Source organism: Sapajus apella, unplaced genomic scaffold (assembly GCF_009761245.1).
Source record: "Sapajus apella isolate SASKATOON/1434 unplaced genomic scaffold, GSC_monkey_1.0 scaffold99, whole genome shotgun sequence".
Classification (NCBI taxonomy): Eukaryota; Metazoa; Chordata; class Mammalia; order Primates; family Cebidae; genus Sapajus; species Sapajus apella.
The window spans coordinates 807,089-830,643 of NW_022437039.1; the positions used below are offsets into that span (position 1 = coordinate 807,089).

The window sequence follows — 23,555 nt, forward strand, 5'->3', positions numbered from 1 at the left end:
ACATGAAGTAGCATTTGGTAGTCTTTGAATAACTGTTTATAAGAAAACAATTATATAACAACCTTTTCATTCCTCTAAATGAGGGGCTGGCAGATTATGACCAACAGGCCAATGTTGGCCAGGCTGGTTGTGAATTCCTGATCTCAGGGGATCCATTTGCTCAGGTGCTGGGATTATAGGCGTAAGCCACCACACCTGGTCTGAAAAGATTTTTATAACACTAAATCATCCTTTGTCTTTTGCACTATGTTGGACATCTGCACAGATGAGGGAAAAGCAATAGTGACTAAAATCACCAACATCTTACAAAAACAAAAAAAGCAAAAGCAAAGGAAAAGAAAGCCAATATCACCAAACTCTAGTGGTATCACACATTGCTGCTGCTGTACAGTCGCAAGAAAAAAAAAATACCAGCCATGCTTAAGAAAATATGTTAAAAAATTTATTTTGTTTGGTAGACATGGGTTCTTGCTATGTTGCCCAGGCTGGCTTGAACTCCAGGCCTCAAGTAATCCTCCTGTCTCAGCCTCCCAAAGTCCTGGGATTACAGGTATGAGCTACTGCTCCTGGCAGAGAAAAAATATTATCTGTGAGACAGAGTCTCACTCTGTCATCCATGCTAGAATGCACCAGCACAATCATGGTTCACTGCAGCCTTGACCTCCTGGGCTCAAGCAATCCTCGCACCTCAGCCTCCTGAGCCAATGGGACCACAGGTGCAAAACCACACCTGGCTAATGTTTAAATTCTTTTGCAGAGACAAGGTTCACTACATTGCCCTGGCTGGTCTTAACTCCTAGACATAAGGGATTCTCTAGTCTTGGCCTCCCAAAGTGCTGGGATTACAGGTGGGAGCCACTGTGCCCACTTGTTTCTTAAAGTATTTATTTATTTTTGAGATAGGGTCTTGCTCTGTTGTCCAGGCTAGAGTCCAACAGTGCCATCACAGCTCACTGCAGCCTTGGACCCCTGGGCTCATGTGATCCTGCTGCCTCAGCCTCCTGAGCAGCCAGGACTAGAGGCATGTACCACCACACTTGGCTAATTTTTTTATTTTTTGTAGAGACAGGGTCTTACTATGTTGCCCAGGCTTGTCTTGAACTCCTAGCCTCAAGTGATCCTCCCACTTTGGCCTTCCAGAGTGCTGAGATTACAGATGTGAGCCACCACACCTGGCTGAAAAAATATTCCTCATGAGGTAGTAAAAAGTATTTCTTGTATTAAATCTCAGCCTTTGGTACATGTCTTTTATTCTGAAACACTCTGAAATATACAGAGTATTTGATCACACAGAATAGAAGATGTGTGCTGCATACACACAGTGGCCCTATTAGGAGGCAGTACTCGTGCAAGTGTCAGAAGTGAGAGCTGAAGTAGCTGCTTGGCCACATGGAACACATTAAAACTTGCAAGAATGACTGAGACATAAACTCTAGTTACTAAGCTCTGGTTACATGGCAGACATTTTTTCAGAAATGAACAAAGAGGGATAGTTACTTCAAGGACAAGTGACAGTATTTGTTGCCAATGATAAAAGTTGGGCTTTCATTAAAAAAATCTAAAGTTTCAGAAAACTTGTACATGGGCGTGGTAGCTTCTCAAAGTTTATTATTACTAATATTTTTTTGAGACAGGATCTCACTCTGTCACCCAGGTTGGAGTACACTGCCATGATCACGGCTCACTACAGCTTTGACCTCCCAGGCTTAGGTGATTCTCCACCTCAATCTCTCGAGTAGCTGCGGCTAAAGGCAGGCATTACCATGCCCAGCTAATTTTTTTTATATAGAGAGGGTTTTGCCAAGTTGCCTAGGCTGGTCTTGAACTCCTGAGCTCCAGGCTAGAGTGCAGTGGTGTTATCATAGACCTTGAATTCCTGTTCTCAAGCAATCCTTCCGCGTCAGCCTCCCAAAGTGCTGAGATTACAGGCGTGAGCCACCATGTCTGCCCTGCTTTTCAAAACCGAGAAGACCTACTTGAAGAAACTGATGGTGGCATCAACAAATGTGATTTTTTTTGACACTGAAATATGTCAACATTTGGAAATTCTGCAGAACTTAGTGTCAATTGAAAAAAAAATCAAGTGTACACGAAAGATCCATTCCAAGTACAAAATGGATCAATGGATTCTAATGTCATAGAGTATGAAAATCCAGTGCTATAGATTCCGATTCCATGTTGCAGAACACCTTTAAGAAACTTTCACTGGTTGAATTTTGGTACAGTATCAAAGAATATCCACAATCAGCTGAAAGGGCTATGAAAATACTTCTCCCTTTACCAACTACAGGATTTTCTTCGTAGACTTCAACCAAAATCATCAATCACAACACAGAGAATGCAGAGGCAGATATCCTTAATAATATCACTATTCTTGCTTATTTTTGTTTTGGAAAAATTATTTTTCATATAAATGTTTTCTATGGGTGCCACATAACAAACTACTTTAAGTGAACTAAGTGTTTAAAAAATTTTCTTTTTTTTTTTTTTTTTTGAGGCAATAATCTCACTTTGTCTCCCAGGCTAGAGGGCAGTGATGTGATCTGTGCTCACAGCAGCCTCAAACTCCTAGGCTCAGGCACTCCTGCTGCTTCAGCTTCTCAAGTAGCTAGCATTACAGGTCTGCACCACCACACTCAGCTAATTTTTTTTAGTTTTGTAGAGATGGAGTCTTGCTATGTTGCTCAGGCAGGTTTTGGACTCCTGGCATCAAGTGAACCTGCCATCTTGGCCTCCCAAAGTGCTGGGATTACATGTGTGAGCCATTGTGCTCAAATTTCTCAATTTTAATTTCCAATACAGTAAGCGCTGATAGATAATCCACACAAACAACTACTCTCGAGGACCCCTAACTTCTAAGAGTATAAAGAGGTCTGAGATTCACTGTACTTCACACTCTCCAGGGTCACTGCAACACGGTTTCAGTCTCTAAAATTTTGCTGCAATCTTTCCCAAAAGCGTCATCTGCAGCCTTGGACTTTCTGAGTCCCATCTCCCATTTCTAAGGTTCACTTGACAGTTTTCTGATACCCTGGTATCTCTTTACTTTGGACGCATGTCAAATGGATTCCGTCCAACTTCCACTGTGAGGTGGGCTCAGCCCACAGATCTCAGACCCTAAAGCTGCCTAACCCACCCCTTCCCTGTGTCCTCTGCACTGGGTACCCAGGCGCCACCCCGCCCCTCACTCTGCTGCCCCAGACTCTGGATGCTCAGCTTCCTCACCGTATTGGCAGAAACCTGCTGCCTCCAGCTCATGCCTATGCTGTTATCACGATCGTTTTCCTCAAAACATGGCTTCTTTGCTTATTTTCCTACTCACATACATGACTGGTTCTTTATACTTTTGAGCACAGCCTGCTCAAGGACCCAGACGCATTTCAACCCCGGCCCCTGCAGGCACCATCTCAGAAGACAGCTCTGCAGCCTGCGTGCCCTTGGAGCCACAGCTCATCACTCACTCCTACCACAAGCCCCGTGGACACAGGGCTAGGGTCGCTCAGCCTCAGTGTTTCTGCAGGGGAATGGCAGGCAAGAATGGTAAAAGGGCAGACAGAACTATGTTTCTACTTCAGGTTTTCATCCTCTACGTGGAATCCCAACACTGTGGAAAAGCAGCACGGTTTAATAAGGTAATGAATAAACGGCCTACTTTTTTTGCGTGGCTGTGAAGGAGATGTTGACTGAGAGGCTGTGCCATTAGTACTACTCTCTTCTTCCTCTTTAACTTCTACTTTCACTTCAGGTTTCTTTTCATCCACTTCCATTGGTTCTGATTTCTGCTCTGTTGTGTCTGTTTCTTCTTTAACTTGAGAAGCACCTTGCAAATCCTCCTCCATCATCTTGAGAAAAACATTACAGATAACATATGTATGTCAAACACCTTTAAGTTACCTCAGCTTCAATAAAAGGCTCTTACAAACCTAGATAAGTTTGTTAAAACCTTTCTCAGAGTTGCATTTATGATACCTCTTCTCTTCCAGAAGAAGAAATAAAGTACTGGGTATTCATTAAGTTGCTTCAGTACAGGGTCAGTGCAATTATAGTCCTAAATTTAAAACTTTTTTTTTTTTTTTTTTGAGATGGAGTCTAGCTCTGTCACACAGGCAGGAGTGCAGTGGCAACATCTCAGCTCACTGCAACTTCCACCTCCCAGATGCAAGCAATTCTCCTGTCTCAGCCTCCCAAGTAGCTGGGATTATAGGTGTGTGCCACCATGCCTGGCTAGTTTTTTATACTTTTGGTAGAGATAAGGGTTTCATCATGTTGGCCAGGCTGGTCTCGAACTCCTGACCTCAAGTGATCCACCCGTCTTGGCCTCCCAAAATGCTGGGATTATAGGCACCAGCCACCATGCCCAGGCTAATTTAAAAGTTTTTAAATGTAAAAGTGCTTTAAAGATTGCACATACGGTTGGGTGCGGTGGCTCATGCCTGTAATCCCACCACTTTGGGAGGCCGAGGCGGGCAGATCACGAAGGTCAAGAGATTGAGACCACCCTGGCCAACATGGTGAAACCCTGTCTCGACTAAAAATACAAAAATTAGTTGGGCGTGGTGATGCGCGCCTGTAGTCCCAGCTACTCAGGAGGCTGAGGCAGGAGAATTGCTACCCAGGAGGTAGAGGCTGCAGTGAGCCGAGATCGTGCCACTGCACTCCAGCCTAGCACCTGAGCAAGACTAGTCAAAAAAAAAAAAAAAAAAAAAAAAAAGGACATACTCAGATTTTTCACATATATATATTTTTCACATATATTTTTCTAATTTGGAATAAAAATCTCCTTAAAAATTGGGGCAGGGACCAAAAGTCCTCAGAGGCAAGAAGTGTGGTATGGGACAGCAAGGAATAGTGGGAACTGTGGCTAATTAGAGAGCCTGCCACAGCTGGTGCTCACAACCAGACAGCTGTCACAATACTGAAAGCGTCTCATTTTTCAAGAAAAGCCAGAAATCTAGAGTTTTATTTGCAATTTCCTGATTTTTAAGATACTGTGTGGGCCAAACCCATTTACAGGCTGGATCCAGCTCGTGGTCTGCCAGTTTTCAGCTTCTGCCATAGGTGAATTAGTAAATGATTTCACCCCACCTTCTACAGTCCACCTCTGCAGAAATACACATGAATGAAGAACATCAAATAAAAAGTTGTTGGAGGCCTCAAATATTGCAAATGTAAGCCAGTATTCTTCATTTCTGGCAAAATAAACCCACCTGTTATATTTATTTTAATTTTTTGAGACAGAGTTTTGCTCTGTTCTCCAGGCTGGAGTGCAGCGGCGTGATCTTGGCTCACTACAACCTCTGCCTCCTGGGTTCAAGGGATTCTCCTGCCTCAGCCTCCCACGAAGCTGGGACTGCAGGTGTGCGCCACCATGCCCGGCTAATTTTTTGTATTTTTAGTGGAGACAGAGTTTCACAGTGTTAGCCAGGATGGTCTCAATCTCCTGACTTCGTGGATCTGCCCGTCTCGGCCTCCCAATGTGCTGGGATTACTGGTGTGGGCCACCGTGCATGGCCATGCCACCCCATATTTAAAAACGAAAAGCTAAGCTGTTTTAAGTCTATTTCCTACACACTGAGCCACAAACACACATTCCAACAGAATATTCTAACTAAAGTGAGGGACACCCATGGCACGCTCCTGGCCTCGCCCGTGGGCACCTGGGTGAAGTTACAACACAAAGCCATCAACGCATTCCTACAGAGTGGCACCCACCTCAGACCTGGGCTCCCCCTTGGATTCACCAGCATCGGGCTCATTGTCCTCCGTCTGGGCCTCCGCCTTCATTTCTAGCACAGGTACATCAGGTCCTGGCTGCTGGGAATTGGTTTCTGCACTGGCCACCGAGGATGGGGTAGGGACCCTGTTATCAATGCTGGCTGCTGCCTGGGAAAGCTGTGAAAAAAACCAAAAGCACTGATTTCAGTAGGCAAGGCAACATAAATGATCTTCAATTATGCTGCTCATGCAACCTACAATTTCCCATTAACATTTCTCAATACTGATTCAGCAGGCATACTTCAGTGAAATAACCAAAGAACAGAGGTTAAAGTAGGAGTGAGTTCTAGAGGAAGGCACCAGCAGCCAGAAGCACAACTCAGATCTTGTCACAAAGGCAGCGGTAACAGCAGGGATTTGCAAACTTTGATATGAAATTATTTTCTCAAAGTTTTCTGGCTAAGTCATGAAAGCTCATATTTTGAAATTAATTCCCTTCAATGTGGTGGTTAACGTGTATGGTAAAAGGTTGAATTATGAATGTCTAAGCGCATCTGAACGGAGGGAAATCAAGTGCCTATCTAAAGACAAAGCATTCCCCAGCCTGTGTGAACAGCGGGAACGCGGATGCTGGTGGAGTAAATGAACATTATGAGAACGAGCCACTAAAAGAAATCTTAATTTGCAAATTTTTAATCAATGGAGTTTTTTGAAACGGAGTCTCACTTTGTCACTGAGATTGGAGTGCAGTGGTGGGATCTTAGCTCACTGTAACCTGCGTCTCCCAGGCTCAAGTGATCTTCCCACCTACGCCTTCCAAGTGGCTGGGACTACAGGCACACAGCACCAACCTTATCTAATTAAAAAAAAAATTTTTTTTTGGGTGGAGATAAATTCTCACTATGTTGCCCAGGCTGGTCTTGAACTCATGGGCTCAAGTGTTTGTCCCACACCTTGACCTCCCAAAGTGCTGAAATTACAGGTGTGAACCACCACGCCTGGCCTGGCCTGGCCTGACAGACAATTTTTACGGGAAAATTACCTCCTAAGAGTCTCTGCCCAAAGACAGTAGACAGAGAGAGGCTTACCGGCGTGCCAGGAGGCTGGGCATGCACAGGTGTTGGCTGCTGCTGCGATGACTGAGGGGTAGCCACAGACGGGGGTTGAGCTGGGGTTTGAGGCTGCGGGGTCACCTGGGACTGGGCTGCTGTTTGGACTGTAGGGGTGCTCTGGGTTTGGGTAGCACTGGGCACTGAGCCGGGAGTCGGGGTAGGAGTCTGCCCGGAAGACGACACAGGAGTTGATGGCTGAGTGGGAGCTGCTGGCTGGGGAGGAGTCATCCCAGGTGGTGTAGGGTGCTGGAGAGATGGCATGCCAGCAGCCGTGGAAGCAGGAGGTGGCGTCGGGTGCAATGGTGACTGTGTCACTGGAGGGCAGGGCAGCTGGCTGGCCTGAGGCCCCAACATGTTGAGAGGGTTAGGAAGAGCAGCACCAGGCACCTGTCCCTACCAGAAATGGACAGAGAACGTCAAAATTATTTCTCCCATTTGAAAATGTGACAAAACATTTGGAAAATTAAAGGTTATGAAATTTTGTTTGTTTGGAGACAAGAGTTTTACTCTTGTTGTCCAGGCTGGAGTGCAGTGGCACGACCTTGGCTCACTGCAACCTCAACCTCCTGGGTTCAAGCGATTTTCTTGTCTCAGCTTCCCGAGCTGCAGGGATTACAGGTGCCTGCCACCATGCCTGGCTAAGTTTTTTGTTTTCAGTAGAGATGGGGGTTCACCACGTTGGCCAGACTGGCCTCAAACTCCTGATCTCAAGTGATCCTCCTGCCTCCGTCTCCCAAAGTGCTGGGTTTACAGGTGTAAGCCACCATGCCGGGCCAAATGTATGGCAATTTAATACTTTCTTGATGAGGTGTGTTGCTTTCTTGGGAGTGTTCTGTTTGTGAAAATTCATCGAGCTATACACTTGCAATGTGCACTCCTCAATGAAGTGCACATTTCTCATAGTCTGATTTATATAATTAAAATAACCACTGAAGCTTATGGCTTAAACAAACACATCTACAGCAGTCCCCTCATATCCACTCGGATACATTCTAAGACCCCCAGGTGATGCTTGAAACCACAGACAGTACCGAACCCAATATTTACCATGTTTGGATCTAACAACGAAGGTGGATACTCAGTGACTAACAGTGTCTACAGTGTAGAAATGCTGTACAAAGAAATGATCCATATCCCTGGTGGCACAGAGTGGGATAGTGCGAGAACTCATCACACAACTCACAATGACATTCAATTTAAAACTTTTTTTTTTCCTTTTTTTTTTGAGATGGAGTCTCGCTCTGTCACCCATGCCAGAGAGCAATGGCGCAATCTTGGCTCACTGCAAACCTCCACCTTACGGGTTCAAGCAATTCTTCTGCCTTAGTCTCCTCAGTAGCTGGGATCAAAGGCGTGCATCACCACGCCTGGTTTATTAATTTAAAACTTATCAGTGGTTTATTCCAATTTTCCATTTAAGATTTTTGGACCATGATTGACCCCAGGTAATTGAAACCTCAGAAAGTGAAATGGCACATCGTTGGTGGAGGGGGGGGGGGGGGAGGGCGGGCGCACTGTACACTGACCCAGCCTGTAAGCTTCAAGTTCTATAACATGTTCTCAATGTTCTTTAACATTTTCTAAGCTTAGCTTAGCAAAACATTTTTTTTTCTTTTATGAAAGAAAGAAAGAAAGAAAAAGAAAGAAAGAAAGAAAGAAAGAAAGAAAGAGAGAGAGAGAGAGAGAAAGAAAGAGAGAAAGAGAAAAGGGGAGAGAGAACAGGAGTCTTGCTCTATTGCCCAGGCTGGAATGCAATCTAAAAATAGGTATTAAAAACCTCTTTTATGCCGATAATTGTACTTAACAGCGGAGACAGGAAGGAATAAGGGAAAAAAATAACAAACAGCCAACCAATATTTCATTTAAATCTGTGAAATGCTATGCAAATGCTGAAGAGTGATTTACTTCCATTTATGTAGTCACTTTAGAAATAGGTGTAATATGATAATGAAAAAATGTATGTTCTGTGGACCTGGGGTGAAGAATTCTATAAATATTCACTGAGTTTACTTGTTCCAGGTCTGAGTTCAAATCATAAATGTCCCTGTTAATTTTCTATCTCGTTGATCCATCGAATATTAACAATGTGTTGTCAAAGTCTCCCGCTATTATTATGCGGGAGTCCAAGTCTCTTTATAAGTCATTAAGAACTTGTCTAATGTATCTGGGTGTTCCTATATTGGGTGCGTATATATTTATGATCATTGACTCCTGTTGTTACATTGATCCTTTTACCATTATGTAATATCCTTCTTTGTTTCTTTTAGTCTTTGTTACTACTAAAGTCTATTTTGTCAGAGACAAAAGTTATAACTCCTGTTTTGTTTTTTTTTTTTTCTCTCTCCATTTGGTTGGTGAGTCTTCCTCAAACCTTTTGTTTTGAGTCTTTGTATGTCCTTGCTTATAAGATGGATCTGGATACAGCGTGCCGATGGGTTTTGACTTTTATTCAATTTGCGTGTCTGTGTTTCTGATTGGGGCGTTTAATCCATTTAAATTCAGGATTAATATTGATATTTGTAAGTTTAATATTGTCATTTAATGCTAGCTGGCTATTTTGCCCATTAGTTGATATAGATTCTTCATCATGGAGATACTCTTTACCTTTTGGTAAGTTTTTGGGATGACTGATACTGGTTGTTCCTTTCTGTGTGTAGTGCTTCTTTCAGAAGCTCTTGTAAACCAGGCCTGGTGGTGACAAAATCTCCGAGTGTTTGCTTGTTCATGAAAAATTTTATTTTTCCTTCATTTATGAAGCTTAGTTTGGCTGGATATGAGATTCTGGGTTGAAAATTCTTTTCTTTTTCTTGTCTTCTCGTTTCATTTCATTAAGTTGGTCTTTGACCTCTGATATCCTTTCTTCTGCTTGATCAAGTCGAGTGTTAACATCTGTGCATACTTCGCAGAGTTCTCGTATTGTATTCTTCAGTTCCATTAATTCACTTATATTCCTCTCTAGATTGTCTATTCTCGTTAGGATTTCGTCAAACCTTTTTTCAAGGTTCTTAGTTTCTTTACATTGGGCTAGAACACGTTCTTTTAACTCACAGAAGTTTCTTATTATCCAACTTCTGAAGCCTAATTCTGTTATTGGAACGCACTCATTCTCCATCAGGCCTTGTTCCTTTGTTGATGAGGAACTGTGATCCCCTGCAGAGGGAGAGGCATTCTGATTTTCAGTATTCTCAGCCTTTTTACACTGGTTTCTTCCCAACATTGTAAATTTATCCACCTGTCGCCTTTGTAATTACCAACTCTCAAATTAGGTCTCTGAGTGGACATCCAACTTGTTGATTCCCAGTGCTGGAATCTGAGCAACCCACTGTGCTGGCTAAAGGAGAGGCGTTAAGATTCTTTTTTTTTTTTCTCCAGAAGGGTAATGTTTTGTTGTTTGTTTGTTTGTTTGTTTTCCCATTTATTTATTTTATTGCATTTTAGGTTTTGGGGTACATGTGAAGAACATGCAAGATTGTTGCATAGGTACACACGTGGCAGTGTGATTTGCTGCCTTCCTCCCCATCACCTACATCTGGCATCTCTCCCCTTGCTATCTCTCCCCAGCTCCCCACCCCCCACCGTCCCTCCCCTATTTCCCCCCAACTGACCCCAGTGTGTAGTGCTCCCCTCCCTGTGTCCATGTGTTCTCACTGTTCAACACCCACCTATGAGTGAGGACATGCGGTGTTTGATCTTTTGCTCTTCTGTCAGTTTGCTGAGAATGATGGTTTCCAGGTTCATCCATGTCCCTACAAAGGACACAAACTCATCGTTTTTGATGGCTGCATAATATTCCATGGTGTATATGTGCCACATTTTCCCTGTCCAGTCTATCATCGATGGGCATTTGGGTTGGTTCCAGGTCTTTGCTATTGTAAACAGTGCTGCAATGAAAATTCGTGTGCATGTGTCCTTATAGCAGAACAATTTATAATCCTTTGGATATATACCCAGTAATGGGATTGCTGGGTCAAAAGGAAGTTCTATTTCTAGGTCCTTGAGGAATCGCCACACTGTCTTCCACAATGGTTGAACTAATTTACACTCCCACCAACGGTGTAAAAGTGTTTCTATTTCTCCACATCCTCTCCAGCATCTGTTGTCTCCAGATTTTTTAATGACTGCCATTCTAACTGGCGTGAGATGGTATCTCAATGTAGTTTTGATTTGCATTTCTCTGATGACCAGTGATGATGAGCATTTTTTCATGTTTGTTGGCCTCATGAATGTCTTCTTTTGTAAAGTATCTGTTCATATCCTTTGCTTACTTTTGAATGGGCTTGTTTTTTTCTTGTAAATCTGTTTTAGTTCTTTGTAAATTCTGGATATTAGCTCTTTGTCAGATGGGTAAACAGCAAAAATTTTTTCCCATTCTGTTGGTTGCTGATTCACTCTAATGACTGTCTCTTTTGCTGTGCAGAAGCTGTGGAGTTTGATTAGGTCCCATTTGTCTATTTTGGCTTTTGTTGTCAATGCTTTTGGTGTTTTGGTCATGAAGCCCTTGTCTACGCCTATGTCCTGAATGGTTTTGCCTAGATTTTCTTCTAGAGTTTTTATGGTGTTAGGTCTTATGTTTAAGTCTTTAATCCATCTGGAGTTAATTTTAGTGTAAGGTATCAGGAAGGAGTCCAGTTTCTGCTTTCTGCACATGGCTAGCCAGTTTTCCCAACACTATTTATTAAACAGGGAATCCTTTCCCCATTGCTTATTTTTGTCTGGTTTGTCAAAGATCAGATGGTTGTAGATATGTTGTGTTGCCTCCGAGACCTCTGTTCTGTTCCATTGGTCTATATCTCTGTTTTGGTACCAGTACCATGCTGTTTTGATTACTGTAGACTTGTAGTATAGTTTGAAGTCCGGTAGTGTGATGCCTCCTGCTTTGTTCTTTTTGCTTAGAATTGACTTGGCTATGCGGACTCTCTTTTGGTTCCATATGAAGTTTAAGGTGTTTTTTTCCAGTTCTGTGAAGAAGGTCATTGGTAGTTTGATGGGGATAGCATTGAATCTGTAAATTACTTTGGGCAGTATGGCCATTTTCACGATATTGATTCTTCCTAACCATGAACATGGAATGCTTCTCCACCTGTTTGTGTCCTCTCTTATTTCGTTGAGCAGTGGTTAGTAGTTCTCCTTGAAGAGGTCCTTTACATTCCTTGTTAGTTGTATTCCTAGGTATTTTATTCTCTTTGTGGCAATTGTGAATGGAAGTTTGTTCTTGATTTGGCACTCTTTAAGTCTGTTATTGGTGTAAGAGAGGCGTTAAGATTCTTGGTGCTTTTCTGCCCAGGAATCTCCGGTCTGGCTTCCCTCTTGAGTCCCTTTTTCAATCAGCTGAATGGGCGACTCTGCCTTCCCCGAGCTCCAAATGTCGACCAAAAGGGGACCCAGTCCCGTTTACTCTGCACTGAGAACTGCCGCGCCGGCCACAAGAGTGGCGCTGGCTACCTGTGGGGCTCCTCTCCTGGGAATCTTCAGGTCCGTGAGCAACAAAAATTCGTCTGAAAGTGTGGCATCCTCTCGTTCGCTGCACTTTCACTGGGAGCTACAATCCTGAGCGGCTAGTAATCGGCCATCTTGGATCTCTCTGCCGGTCAAGATTTTTTTTTAAGTTAGTTGCTTCTTCTGAACTCCTCAGGTGATCACCCGCCTCAGTCTCCCAAAATGCTGGGATTACAGGTGTGAGTTACCACACCTGGTGAATTTTTGTGCTTTCGGTAGAGATGGTGTTTCACCGTCTCTACCAAAGACACTTCAGATACTTCAAATGTGGAGACACTTCAGGATTATTTGTGGACCTTTTAAAAATGATTCTGAATCACTATTCTAGAGCAGGGGTTGGCAAACTTCCACCTGTGGGCCAAACACACAGAACTGCTTGTTTCTTTCTTTTTTTTTTTTTTTTTTCTCTTCTTTTTTTAAAAGACGGAGTTTCACTATGTTGGTCAGGGTGGTCTTGAGCTCCCGACCTCAGGTGATTTGCCCGCCTCAGCCTCCCAGAATGCTGGAATTACAGGTGTGAGCCACCACGCCTAGCCAATGGCTGCTTGTTTCTATAAATAAAATTTTGGCCGGGTGCGGTGGCTCAAGCCTGTAATCCCAGCACTTTGGGAGGCCGAGGCGGGTGGATCATGAGGTCAAGAGATCGAGACCATCCTGGTCAACATGGTGAAACCCCGTCTCTACTAAAAATACAAAAAATGAGCTGGGCATGGTGGTGCGTGCCTGTAATCCCAGTTACTCAGGAGGCTGAGGCAGGAGAATTGCCTGAACCCAGGGGGCGGAGGTTGTGGTGAGCCGAGATCGTGCCATTGCACTCCAGCCTGGGTAACATGAGTGAAACTCCATCTCAAAAAAAAAAAAAAAAAAAAAAAAAAAAAAAAAAAAATTTTATTGGCACACAGTCACCTCATTCATGTACCACAGCAGCTTATGCACTGTAAGAACAGAGGCAAATGATGAAAATCAAAACTGAATTGAATGGCTTGCAAAGCTGAAGATATTTAGTATCTGGCCTTTTACAAGAAGTTTGCTAATCCCTGTTCTAGAGCAATGAGATGTTATGGAAAATTAAGAATAATTAGTGAGGAAATATGTAAAAGTGACTTACTCAGCATTACTTCACATTAAAAATGGAAAACAAGGCCAGGTGTGGTAGCTCATGCCTGTAATCCCAGCACTTTGGAAGGCTAAGGCGAGTGGATCACCTGAGGTCAGGAATTCGAGACCAGCATGGCCAACATGGTAAAACCCTGTCTCTATTTAAAAAAAAAAAAAAATTAGCTGGGTGTGGTGGCACGCGTCTGACAGCTACCTGAGAGGCTGAGGTGGGATAATTGCTTGAACCCAGGAGGCAGAGGTTATAGAGTCAAGATTGTGCCACTGCACTCCAGCCTGGGCAACAGAGCAAGACCCTGTGTCAAAACAAACAAACACACACACACACACACACTTAAAACAAGAATTTTATCTGTTGGGGAGGATTTGGTCTGTTTTAAATACATGTGTATTTTGTATACAGTAGCAATCATATGCACAACAAAAGAGGAACAAATAAAGGAACAATTGTTTTCTTCAGCTCTAGATTGAAAAGTTAAAAACATTCAACAAGAAGAGATCTATTGAAATAACTCTGTTAGCTTGACTTCACCTGGCAGTGGAGACGATACGAAAGCCAAATCTCCAAGAGTGAATTCATGGGTCCTTCTCACTCCCTTTTTAAAATTCTAATGACTCAGGCCGGGCATGGTGGCTCACACGTGTAATCCCAGCACTTTGGAAGACTGAGGGGGGCAGATCACGAGGTCAGGAGTTTAAGACCAGCCTGACCAACATGGTGAAACCCTGTCTCTACTAAAAATATAAAAAATTAGCCGGGCATGGTGGCGTACACCTATAGTCCCAGTTACTCAGGAGGCTGAGGCAGGACAATCTCTTGAACCCGGGTGGCAGAGGTTGCAGTGAGCTGAGACGGCACCACTGCACTCCAGCCTGGGAAATACAGCAAGACTCCGTCTCCAATAAAATAAAATAAAAAAATAAAATTCTAATGTCTCTCAGAGTCACGTTAAACTTAAAATTTGAAATACATAAAAAATAAGAAAAAACCCAAAGATCAAACACAAAAGCACACAAACCAAAAAAATCTAAATCCATTTCCGTTTTTGCATGTAGTTAAGCCAGAGAGAGTAAGAGAAATTCCATAAAAGGTAAGACTTACAGGACAAAGGAGGGAAAAAGATACTGATATACAGAAGATAAATGTGTGTTCTGGATGAAGGAAGACAGGCTTAGGTCACAGAAAGCTGGGGCAATGTGAATATTGGCAGTCACGGTCCCAGTGGGGCACGGTACCTGTGACACGCCTGTCTGGGCTGGCGGCTGGCTCATCCCCACACTGTTCACACTCATTGCTCCGCTGGATGACGGGAACTGGTTTTGTGGCAGAAACTGGCTCTGAGCGGGCGCCTGGGCCATCATGTTGTTGGTGTGCGCACCCATCATGTTCGGAGGCTGAGGCATTCGGGAAGGAGAAATGGCCATCTACGAGACAACAAGCACCACCAGAGCTGTAGTTCAGAAGCTGGTGGCCAGAGTTTTCAAGACGGACCAGAAAGACCCAAGGCCTCACAATCCCAGAGGATGCCAGGCACAGGGCTGAAATCCCGCCCTTCCTTGTGGGAAGAGGCCACCACTTGCTAAGAACTCCTGGGCTTCTGGGTACTTTACCCACTTTCTCAGGCAATCTCTCAAATAAACCAGCTTTAAAATGTCCTCTGAAGAGAAATCAATAGGCTATAATTTAAAGTTTAAGACATGCCTATGAGTTCTCTAAAGTGTTTAGAAAGCAGCCTCGGGAGAGAGAGCTCTCAGTCAACAGATGCTGACAATTCCCTGCTGGCCATATATCTGAGGCTGCCTTCTCCAGCCTTGAACTCCCACATTCTCACAAAGCCACACATTCCCATAAATTTGTTATTCCAATAAAATAACTAACAGTCAAATAATTCTCATTGTAGTAATGAAGATTTTTCTAAAAAGAAGAGATGAAAGAAATAAAGCATAACCCAAATTCAAAGGAACAAGAACCACAGGATTCTCAAGTGACATGAATTCTGCTGCTTAGACAATGTTCCATGTGAGAGGGAGGGCTATCTGCAGCACAGCTAAAGAGAAGCACTTACCCCGGGCACTGAGCCCATGCTGTTGATCTGTACAGAGTGGTTCATTGGGGAGGCTGTACGAGGTCCCATGGGTGCTTGTGGCAACTGGACGTTCCCCAAAGACATGGGGTTAAATGAATTCATCCCTGTAAATGTACCCACAACAGTTCATTAGGAAGAGCACCCACAGGAAAACAGAATTACGGCTTGCTAAATAAACTCTAAGTAAAGCAAGATGGAACACACAGGCAACCGAAAACTGAAAGGAAATCACCCTATTAATCAATGCACATGATGATGGAACAGACTTCTCCATATCCAGGGAAAATGGCATCAATGTGGTGGTGGTGAGGGTGGCATGATGGGGTGCGCTAGGCAAGGATGAGCATATGAAGGCATAAGGTTGGAAATGACAGAACAAATAGGGTGAGGAGGTGCCCTGAAGGAAGAGGACACCGCCCCCACCCCAATCTTTGAGATGTTTCCTAAGACCAGGGCAAGATTCTGTGCACACCCAAACCTAATGCCTCAGGAGCAGCCGGTGTGCATCATCCCAGACTTCCTAGCTCCTTGCTGGGATTACATTCATTGTTAGAATCCGTGCTAAGACTCCAAATATTGTTTTAATTTTGCAAGCACTTTAAGCATTAAGAAGTGCCCAAGAGTTAGCAATCCCCAACCCCAGCCTCCTGTAGTTTACAGAAACATTGCATCACTAAAAGAGATTTCACAGCCAGTAAGTTTCTCCAGAGTGTGGTGTCTAGTTCCTTCCAATTTCCAACAATACTCTGTAAACTCAGATCTAAAGAAGCACCAGTTTCAAGTTATTCTTGGGACCAACACTAGAATCTGACAGAACCCTTGAGAGAATTTCCGGGAGTCATTACCTTAGCACTGCTGTAGCCATAAGAAGGCTCAAAGGATGACTCTCATGGAGCACTACCTTTAACGATTACCTAGAAATACTACCCTCAAAAAACCATGTGCCAATATAGACCAGGAAGACTTTCCAGCGAGTGTGTAATGTAAGTTTCCCCTCTCTTGAGAATTTTATAAAAGAAAAAGAATTACTAAGAAACAACACTTAAAGAAATCTGTATTTACCCAGATGTGCTGGCAGGGAGGTTGCTAAGTGCTTGACTAGAAAACACCTATTCCAATATTCTGCTGCTCAACAGCAGGCTCATCACATCCCACACCAGTAGCATCTTCCTATCCAGACCGAAGCCCTGGACCAATCCCCAACACAGCATCCAGTCACTTTCCTCAGGCTCAATTTCTCTGACTCCTTCGATCTGGCTCACTGCAACCTCTACCTCCTGGGTTTAAGCAATTCCCCTGCCTCAGCCTCTTGAGTAGCTGGGACTACAGGCATGTGCTGCCATGCTCACCTAATTTTTTATTTTTAGTAAAGATGGGGTTTCACTATGTTGGCCAGGCTGGTCTCAAACTCCTGACCCTGTGACCTACCCACATCGGCCTCTCAAAGTGCTGGAATTACACGCATCAGCCACCGTGCCTGGCCTTTTTTTTTTTTTTTTTAGATGCAGTTTCGCTCTTGTTGCCCAGGCTGGAGTACAGTGGTACAATCTTTACTCACTGCACCCTCTGCCTTCTGAGTTCAAGTAATTCTCCTATCTCAGCCCCCCGAATAGCTGGGATTACAGGCGTGCACCACCATACCTGGCTAATTTTTGTATTTTTAGTAGAGACGGGGTTTCACCATGTTGGCTAGGCTGGTCTCAAACTCCCAACCTGAAGTGATCCTCCCGCCTTGGCCTCCCAAAGTGCTGGGATTACAGGTGTGAGCCACCACGTCTGGCCAGACTCCTTGATTGCTTTCACCCTTCAAATCTAGTCCATCAAAACAAGTCCCTGATAAGTTTTTTCTATAATATCAGCTATCTACCATGTCTTTTCCAGGATCCAATATGAATAAAACTTTTACAATGATCTCTTCTTCCCTCCCTCCCAAACTACTGGTGCCAAAGCACCAAACTACTTTGCCAAAGCAAAGCTTTCTTCCTCAGAGTCTTCTGGATAATGTCACCACCTTATTTCACAACCTGGGAAAATATCCTCCCGCTTGGGTCTCAATGATCAAGAGCTATAAGGTTTTCAAATGCAGCCTATCTCAAAAGAAAAATTGCTGTTTCAACCAACAAAAAACCATAGCCTCCCTACTTAAGAACATTTCAAGGTTGCTGAGACAGCTACTGCCACCCCAACTTGGTGCAGGACCTGTGTGTACAAACTCTCCAGAAGTTGACATCCAGCTAGCTGGGTTTAAGCCCTAGGACCAAGAGCAGCCCCTGCTGTCACCACCTCACCATCTGCAAGCGCTCAGCAGTGTAGGACCGGCTTGCATGCTTCTCCTTCTCGGCATTCAGAAGGACTTCCTCCCCGCATCTACAGTGCTTCTTTCTCAGACTCTTCCTGAGTAATGTACCAAATCCACTCTACCATCCATTAAAAAATTAAAAAGCTAAATACTACTTCTGATCTCTTGGAAGATATTTCCTATAATCTCCAAACTCCACACTATAAACAGATGCATACTACCTGCAGAACTGAATTCTGACCACCAGCAAAAAAGGAATGGAAAGAACAAAGGGCTAGAAAGAAACACACAGGGGAAGAGGAAAAAAAAAAAAAAAGTAAAAGTTATAGCTGTTGAATGTTAATATGATTCACAGCAAATAGTTAATACCTTGAGAAACTTGCATGCGATTCACTGGAAGGGGTAGGGGTCCATCTATGGTGACAAAAAAACAAAAACAAAACACCATAGTTATTTAATATAATCCTTGATTCAGGAACAGGAAATTTCTTTTTCTTTGAGATGGAGTCTTGCTCTGTTGCCCAGGCTGGAATGCAATGGTATGATCTCGGCTCACAGCAACCTCTGCTTCCCAGGTTCAAGTGATTCTTCTGCCTCAGCCTCCTGAGTAGCTGGGACTACAGGCATGCACCACCAAGCCCGGAGAATTTTTGTATTTTTTAGTAGAGATGGGGTTTCACCGTATTGGCCAGGCTGGTCTCGAACGCCTGACCTCATGAACCACCCGCCTCGGCCTCCCAAAGTGCTGGGATTATAGGCGTGAGCCACCGTGTCCGGCCGGGAATAGGAAATTTCTTATTAGGACTTCAAACTTAAAGGGAAAAACAGCCAACAAGTCCAAAAACACTTGTGTTCCAATGCCAGTGCACCCTTTAAAGGGCCTTCCCAAGAGACAAACTCAGAGTCCCAGCATGGCCTGAGGTAGGTGGTCAGGACCACTGCAACATCAACAGCTTCTATAGGTCACACATCAAAGACTCTAATCCTCTATTCTCAGAAATACACTCCAAACATGAAGGAAAACCAAGGAAATGGGCTAAGGATTGGCAGATGGAAATAAAATCCTTACTTGGGGGTCTCACAGGTTGTGCCTGTGGAATCACAGGGGGCTGAGCCCCTGGGGCTGGTAAGGCTGGCTGGTTCCCCAAGATGCCTTGTTTATGTAAACGCGACCTCCGTTTTTCTTCTAGTTCTTTTTGTATCTTGTAGATTTTCTCTGCTAGCAAGTGATAATATTCATCCTAAAAGCAATCATATTCAATATGAAGCAGTTAAAACTGTACAAAGCAATGGAATGATCTGTGTTGTAGGTTCTAACTAATGAACTTCTTCACTGAGTACACTGGCAAAAGTATGCAAATACCTGATGCACCAGGAGCCCACACTCTTGCTCAATTCCCAATGACTTTATAGGACATGTCAAATAGTAGGTACTAAAGACATGTTCCATTTCACTCAAATCAACTTCTTGAATATTCACTGATGCTAGCAATAATACAACACCACCTAATATGAAAAATATATCCCATGGACATAATGTAAATTTATATACTCCATGTACCAATGTAGCTAACCAAGAGAGTTGTGCAGGAAATTTGTGTGTTATCTGGGAAGTCTCCTTGGCCAGTGGCCTCATGTCTCTCCCAACTACACAGATTCCACTGTTTCCAGATAATAAACCAGACAAATGTAGTGCTGTCTACTACAGATGCAGTAGAGGCCAGAGCACGGTGAGCAACTACCTACCCTGCTGTTGGCAGACTCATACATGTCCCCTTCCACTTTCTTAGCATAGGCTACCAGGTTTTCCATGCGGCGATCCTTTAGAGCTGCAGGATCAGGTGTTGGGAAGATGGCTTGGACTCTGAAAGGATAACACATCTATCAAACTACAGTACTTCCTTTTTTTTTTTTTTCGTAGAGATAGGTCTCGCTCTGTCACCCAGGCTGGAGTGCAGTGGCGCGATCTCAGCTCACTGAAACAAGCCTTCTGAGTTTAAGCAATTATCCTGCCTCAACCTCCCAACTAGCTGGGACTACAGGCATGCACCATCACATCCGGCTAATTTCTTTTGTATTTTAGTAGAGACAGGGTTTCATCATGTTGCCCAGGGTGGCCCTGAACTCCTAAGCAAGGCAATCCGCCTGCCTTGGCCTCCCAAAGTGCTAGGATTATAGGTGTGAGAAACTATCAAATTACTTTCTTTCTTCTTTTTTTAAAAAAAGGGGTCTCGGCTGGGCATGATGGCTCATGCTTGTAATCCCAGCACTTTGGGAGGCTGAGGCAGGCAAATCACCTGAGGTCAGGAGTTTGAGACCAGCCTGGCCAACGTGGTAAAATCCTGTGTGTACTAAAAATACAAAAATTAGCTGGGCATGGTGGCGGGTGACTGTAATCCCAGCTACTTGGGAGGCTGAGGCAGGAGAATTGCCTGAACCCAGGAGGCGGAGGTTGCGGTGAGCTGAGATCGCGCCATTGCACTCCAGCCTGGGTAACAAGAGCAAAACTCCGCCCAAAAAAAAAAAAAAAAAAAGGAAAAAAATAAATAAATAAATAAAGAACAATGCTGAGGGACATGGTGAAACCCCATCTCTACAAAGAATGCAGAAGTTATAGCGAGCTGAGATCACGCCATTGCACTCCAGTTCTGAATAACAGAGAGACAGTCCAGCTTAAAAGACACGGGGTCTCGCTCTGTTGCCAGGCTGGAGTACTGTGGTATGATCATAGCTTACTGCAGCTTTGAACTCCTGGGTTCAAGTGATCCTTCCACCTCAGCCTCCCAAGTAAGCTGGGAGGTACAGGTGTACACCACCATGCCCAGCTAATTTTTAAATTTTCTGTAGAGACAGAGTTTTACTGTGTTGCCCCAGCTGGCCTGAACCTGGGCTCCAGCAATCCTCCCGCCCCGGGCTCCCAAAGCACTGGGATTATAGGTGGGGACCACTGTACCTGTCCTGAAGCTACTTCCAGTGCCATCAAATGAGCACTACAAAATCAGGATTATCTATCTCTGGTGGCAATACAGTATGGAGAGAAACGCCAAGCCTCTCTTGCCTAGCATATCAATACATGAAAGAAGTAACTCCCTGGAGACAATCCAGACCTATCAACTTATCTACACAACAAACCTATCACTATTTTGCTATTAACAAGTATGTGCTGGGTCATTTCCAGGATAATATGATTTCAAAGCTCTGATTTCTAAACTACCTATTACTTAAAAAAAAAAAAAAAAAATTTGATCAAAATAAGGAAGGGAAAAAACTCAAAGGGAATGTAAATCTAGTTCATTTAAAATAATTAGCTCAAGAAAGTTAGGCTTGGTATCACCACACTTCATACCACCCAGCATTTTGGGAGGCCAAGGTGAGAGGATTACTTGAGGCCAGGAGTTCGACTGCACCCTGGGCAACATGGCAAGACACCATCTCTCTCTCTTCAAACAAACAGGCAGGGCTCGGAGGCTCATGGCTGTAATCCAAGCACTTTGGGATGCTGAGGCGGGAAGATCACTTTAGGTCAGGAGTTTGAGACCAGCCTGATCAACATGATGAAACCCTATCTCTACTAAAAATACAAAAACTAGCTGGGGGTGGTGACGCATGCCTGCAATCCCAGCTACTTGGGAGGCTGAGGCAGGAGAACAACTTAAATCTGGGAGGCGGAGGTTGTAGAGAGCCATTATTATGCCACTGCACTCCAGTCTGGGGACAGAGCGAGATTCCATCTCAAAAAAAAAAAAAAAAAAAAAAAAAAAAAAAAATTAATTTTTAACTTTCTTTTATGTTAACCAGCTGTAAGGTGAGGGTGACATGCCATCTATACTCTAAATTTATCTAATTCTGAGGGATCTCCACAACTAGAATATGGAACTACAAAATAAGATTAAGCTTTTGAGCTAACCCCAGCCCTCTCATGCAGCCCAAAGTGCAGAGGCACATAAGACCAGGCTGCATCGAGGATCTTTGTCTCCATGATAGGGGCTGCAACTCAGTACCCCTCAGCAGTACAGAGCCACCCATGCTCTCTTTGACAGCCCCGCTCAACAAGGACATAGAGTGTGGGAATCTCTGGCCTGCCCAAGGCTGCCAGAGTTCTACCAGCAGCGGAAGTGGCTCCCTAAATAAGCACATGGCTTGTACAGCCTAATAGGGTACTGTCATCTGGTAGCCAATGGGCAACACAGGAACCAAATCAGACATCTATGAAACTGCAAACCTGTTACGTACAGTTTATGCACTAGATGGCTCCGCAGGTCCTGAGTGACATGCTCATGCCAGCCTTTCCTTACACCAGTGCTGGAAGGAGGAGCTGCTGTTGGTATAGTGCTGAGGGTTCCAATGTTACCAGAGTTGGAGCCATCGTTCATCAGGGGGCTAGGGAGGAAACAAGGACACTTCATCCATCTACTGAAGGGACTAAAACACACTTAGTCTACTAAGGTTCTTCTACCACCATATGTGACTTTTAAACAATTTAAGTCAGGAAAGCCAAGTGATGTATATACAATGAAAGTTAAAATATGTTTAATCTATTACCTGTTCTACATTTATAATTGAAGAAAGAAAGAAAAACAGCATTCACCCCTTACCACCCCATTTAAACTATTTTCTCTACCGCACATTTATAAAGAATCAGTTTTGTGTGGTTCTCGGCCCACATTTCCGCTGGACTGCCACTCAGAACTGAAACATGATCTTACTTTGCGGCCCCCAGGGAAGTTGGAAGAGCGGATTCTGAAATCAAGTTTGGGGGTTGCTGATCTGTTGTTATTCCTCCCGCTGGAATGGTCATTGGGTTATTTCCTTTAAAGACAGAAAGAAACGAAATCAATCAACTCTTAAAATTTTAATATATACTTCAAAGTTTTGATGACAGATAACCAACATGTCACCATATAAACAATTGGTGATTATTTAAATAAGTGATTCTGATCAGTTATAATAAGCACAAAGGCAGGAACTCTGAGTGTCATATTTTTAACAATGGTAACCAACGTGCACAAATAATCAGGAGACACCTCCCTACTCTACTTTGTAACCAAAGTAGAGCCACTAGGTTAGCTGGTATCTAGTGACCCATATACAGCCTCTGACTTTCATTCTGCTTCATGAATATCACTCCTAAGTGACTCAGCTGCCCGCATGACACATGCCTCTGTCTTTATCTCCAATATGAGAAAATAAAAACATAGAAATTAAGCTCGGGAAAAAAATATCGAGGTCAATTTGTCTACAATCTTCATGTTAAAGTAAAGGAAAGCTGAGATTCAAAAGGTTAAGCTTGTTCCAAATTATACCATCAACAGGAGAGGAATTACATTAAGACTTTGGTCTCAGGATTCTAACCCAGTCTCCTGGCCAGTATTAATTAGATATTCATTAGGGCAGTTGTTTTCCAAAAAGCAACAAATAAAATGACTTTAACTGGGCATATTTTAAGGTGTAATTTTTTTTTTTTTTTGTTTTTTTGTTGAGATGGAGTTTCGCTCTTGTTACCCAGGCTGGAGCGCAATGGCACGATCTCAGCTCACCACAACCTCCGCCTCCCGAGTTCAGGCAATTCTCCTGCCCCAGCCTCCTGAGTAGCTGGGACTACAGACACGCGCCACCATGCCCAGCTAATTTTTTTGTATTTTTAGTAGAGACGGGGTTTCACCATGTTGACCAGGATGGTCTCGATCTCTTGACCTTGTGATCCACCCGCCTCGGCCTCCCAAAGTGCTG

At 43.7% G+C, this 23,555-nt stretch overlaps 1 protein-coding gene across 3 annotated transcripts in view; it reads right to left on the reverse strand.

Annotated features, from left to right (window-relative positions):
* CREBBP (CREB binding protein) overlaps positions 1 to 23,555 on the reverse strand; it is a 165,879-nt gene that overhangs the window by 39,678 nt on the left and 102,646 nt on the right. For 2 of the 3 annotated variants that reach the window (XM_032257967.1, XM_032257969.1), the window contains 10 exons: positions 22,532 to 22,634; positions 22,059 to 22,205; positions 19,572 to 19,689; positions 18,895 to 19,066; positions 18,195 to 18,239; positions 15,506 to 15,630; positions 14,676 to 14,864; positions 6,804 to 7,220; positions 5,713 to 5,892; positions 3,653 to 3,842 (listed from right to left, as the gene is read on the reverse strand). In XM_032257967.1, the coding sequence (XP_032113858.1) occupies positions 3,653 to 3,842; positions 5,713 to 5,892; positions 6,804 to 7,220; positions 14,676 to 14,864; positions 15,506 to 15,630; positions 18,195 to 18,239; positions 18,895 to 19,066; positions 19,572 to 19,689; positions 22,059 to 22,205; positions 22,532 to 22,634 (1,686 nt within the window). The remainder of the gene's footprint in view (positions 1 to 3,652; positions 3,843 to 5,712; positions 5,893 to 6,803; positions 7,221 to 14,675; positions 14,865 to 15,505; positions 15,631 to 18,194; positions 18,240 to 18,894; positions 19,067 to 19,571; positions 19,690 to 22,058; positions 22,206 to 22,531; positions 22,635 to 23,555) is intronic. The other variant, XM_032257968.1, reaches the window with a different exon arrangement.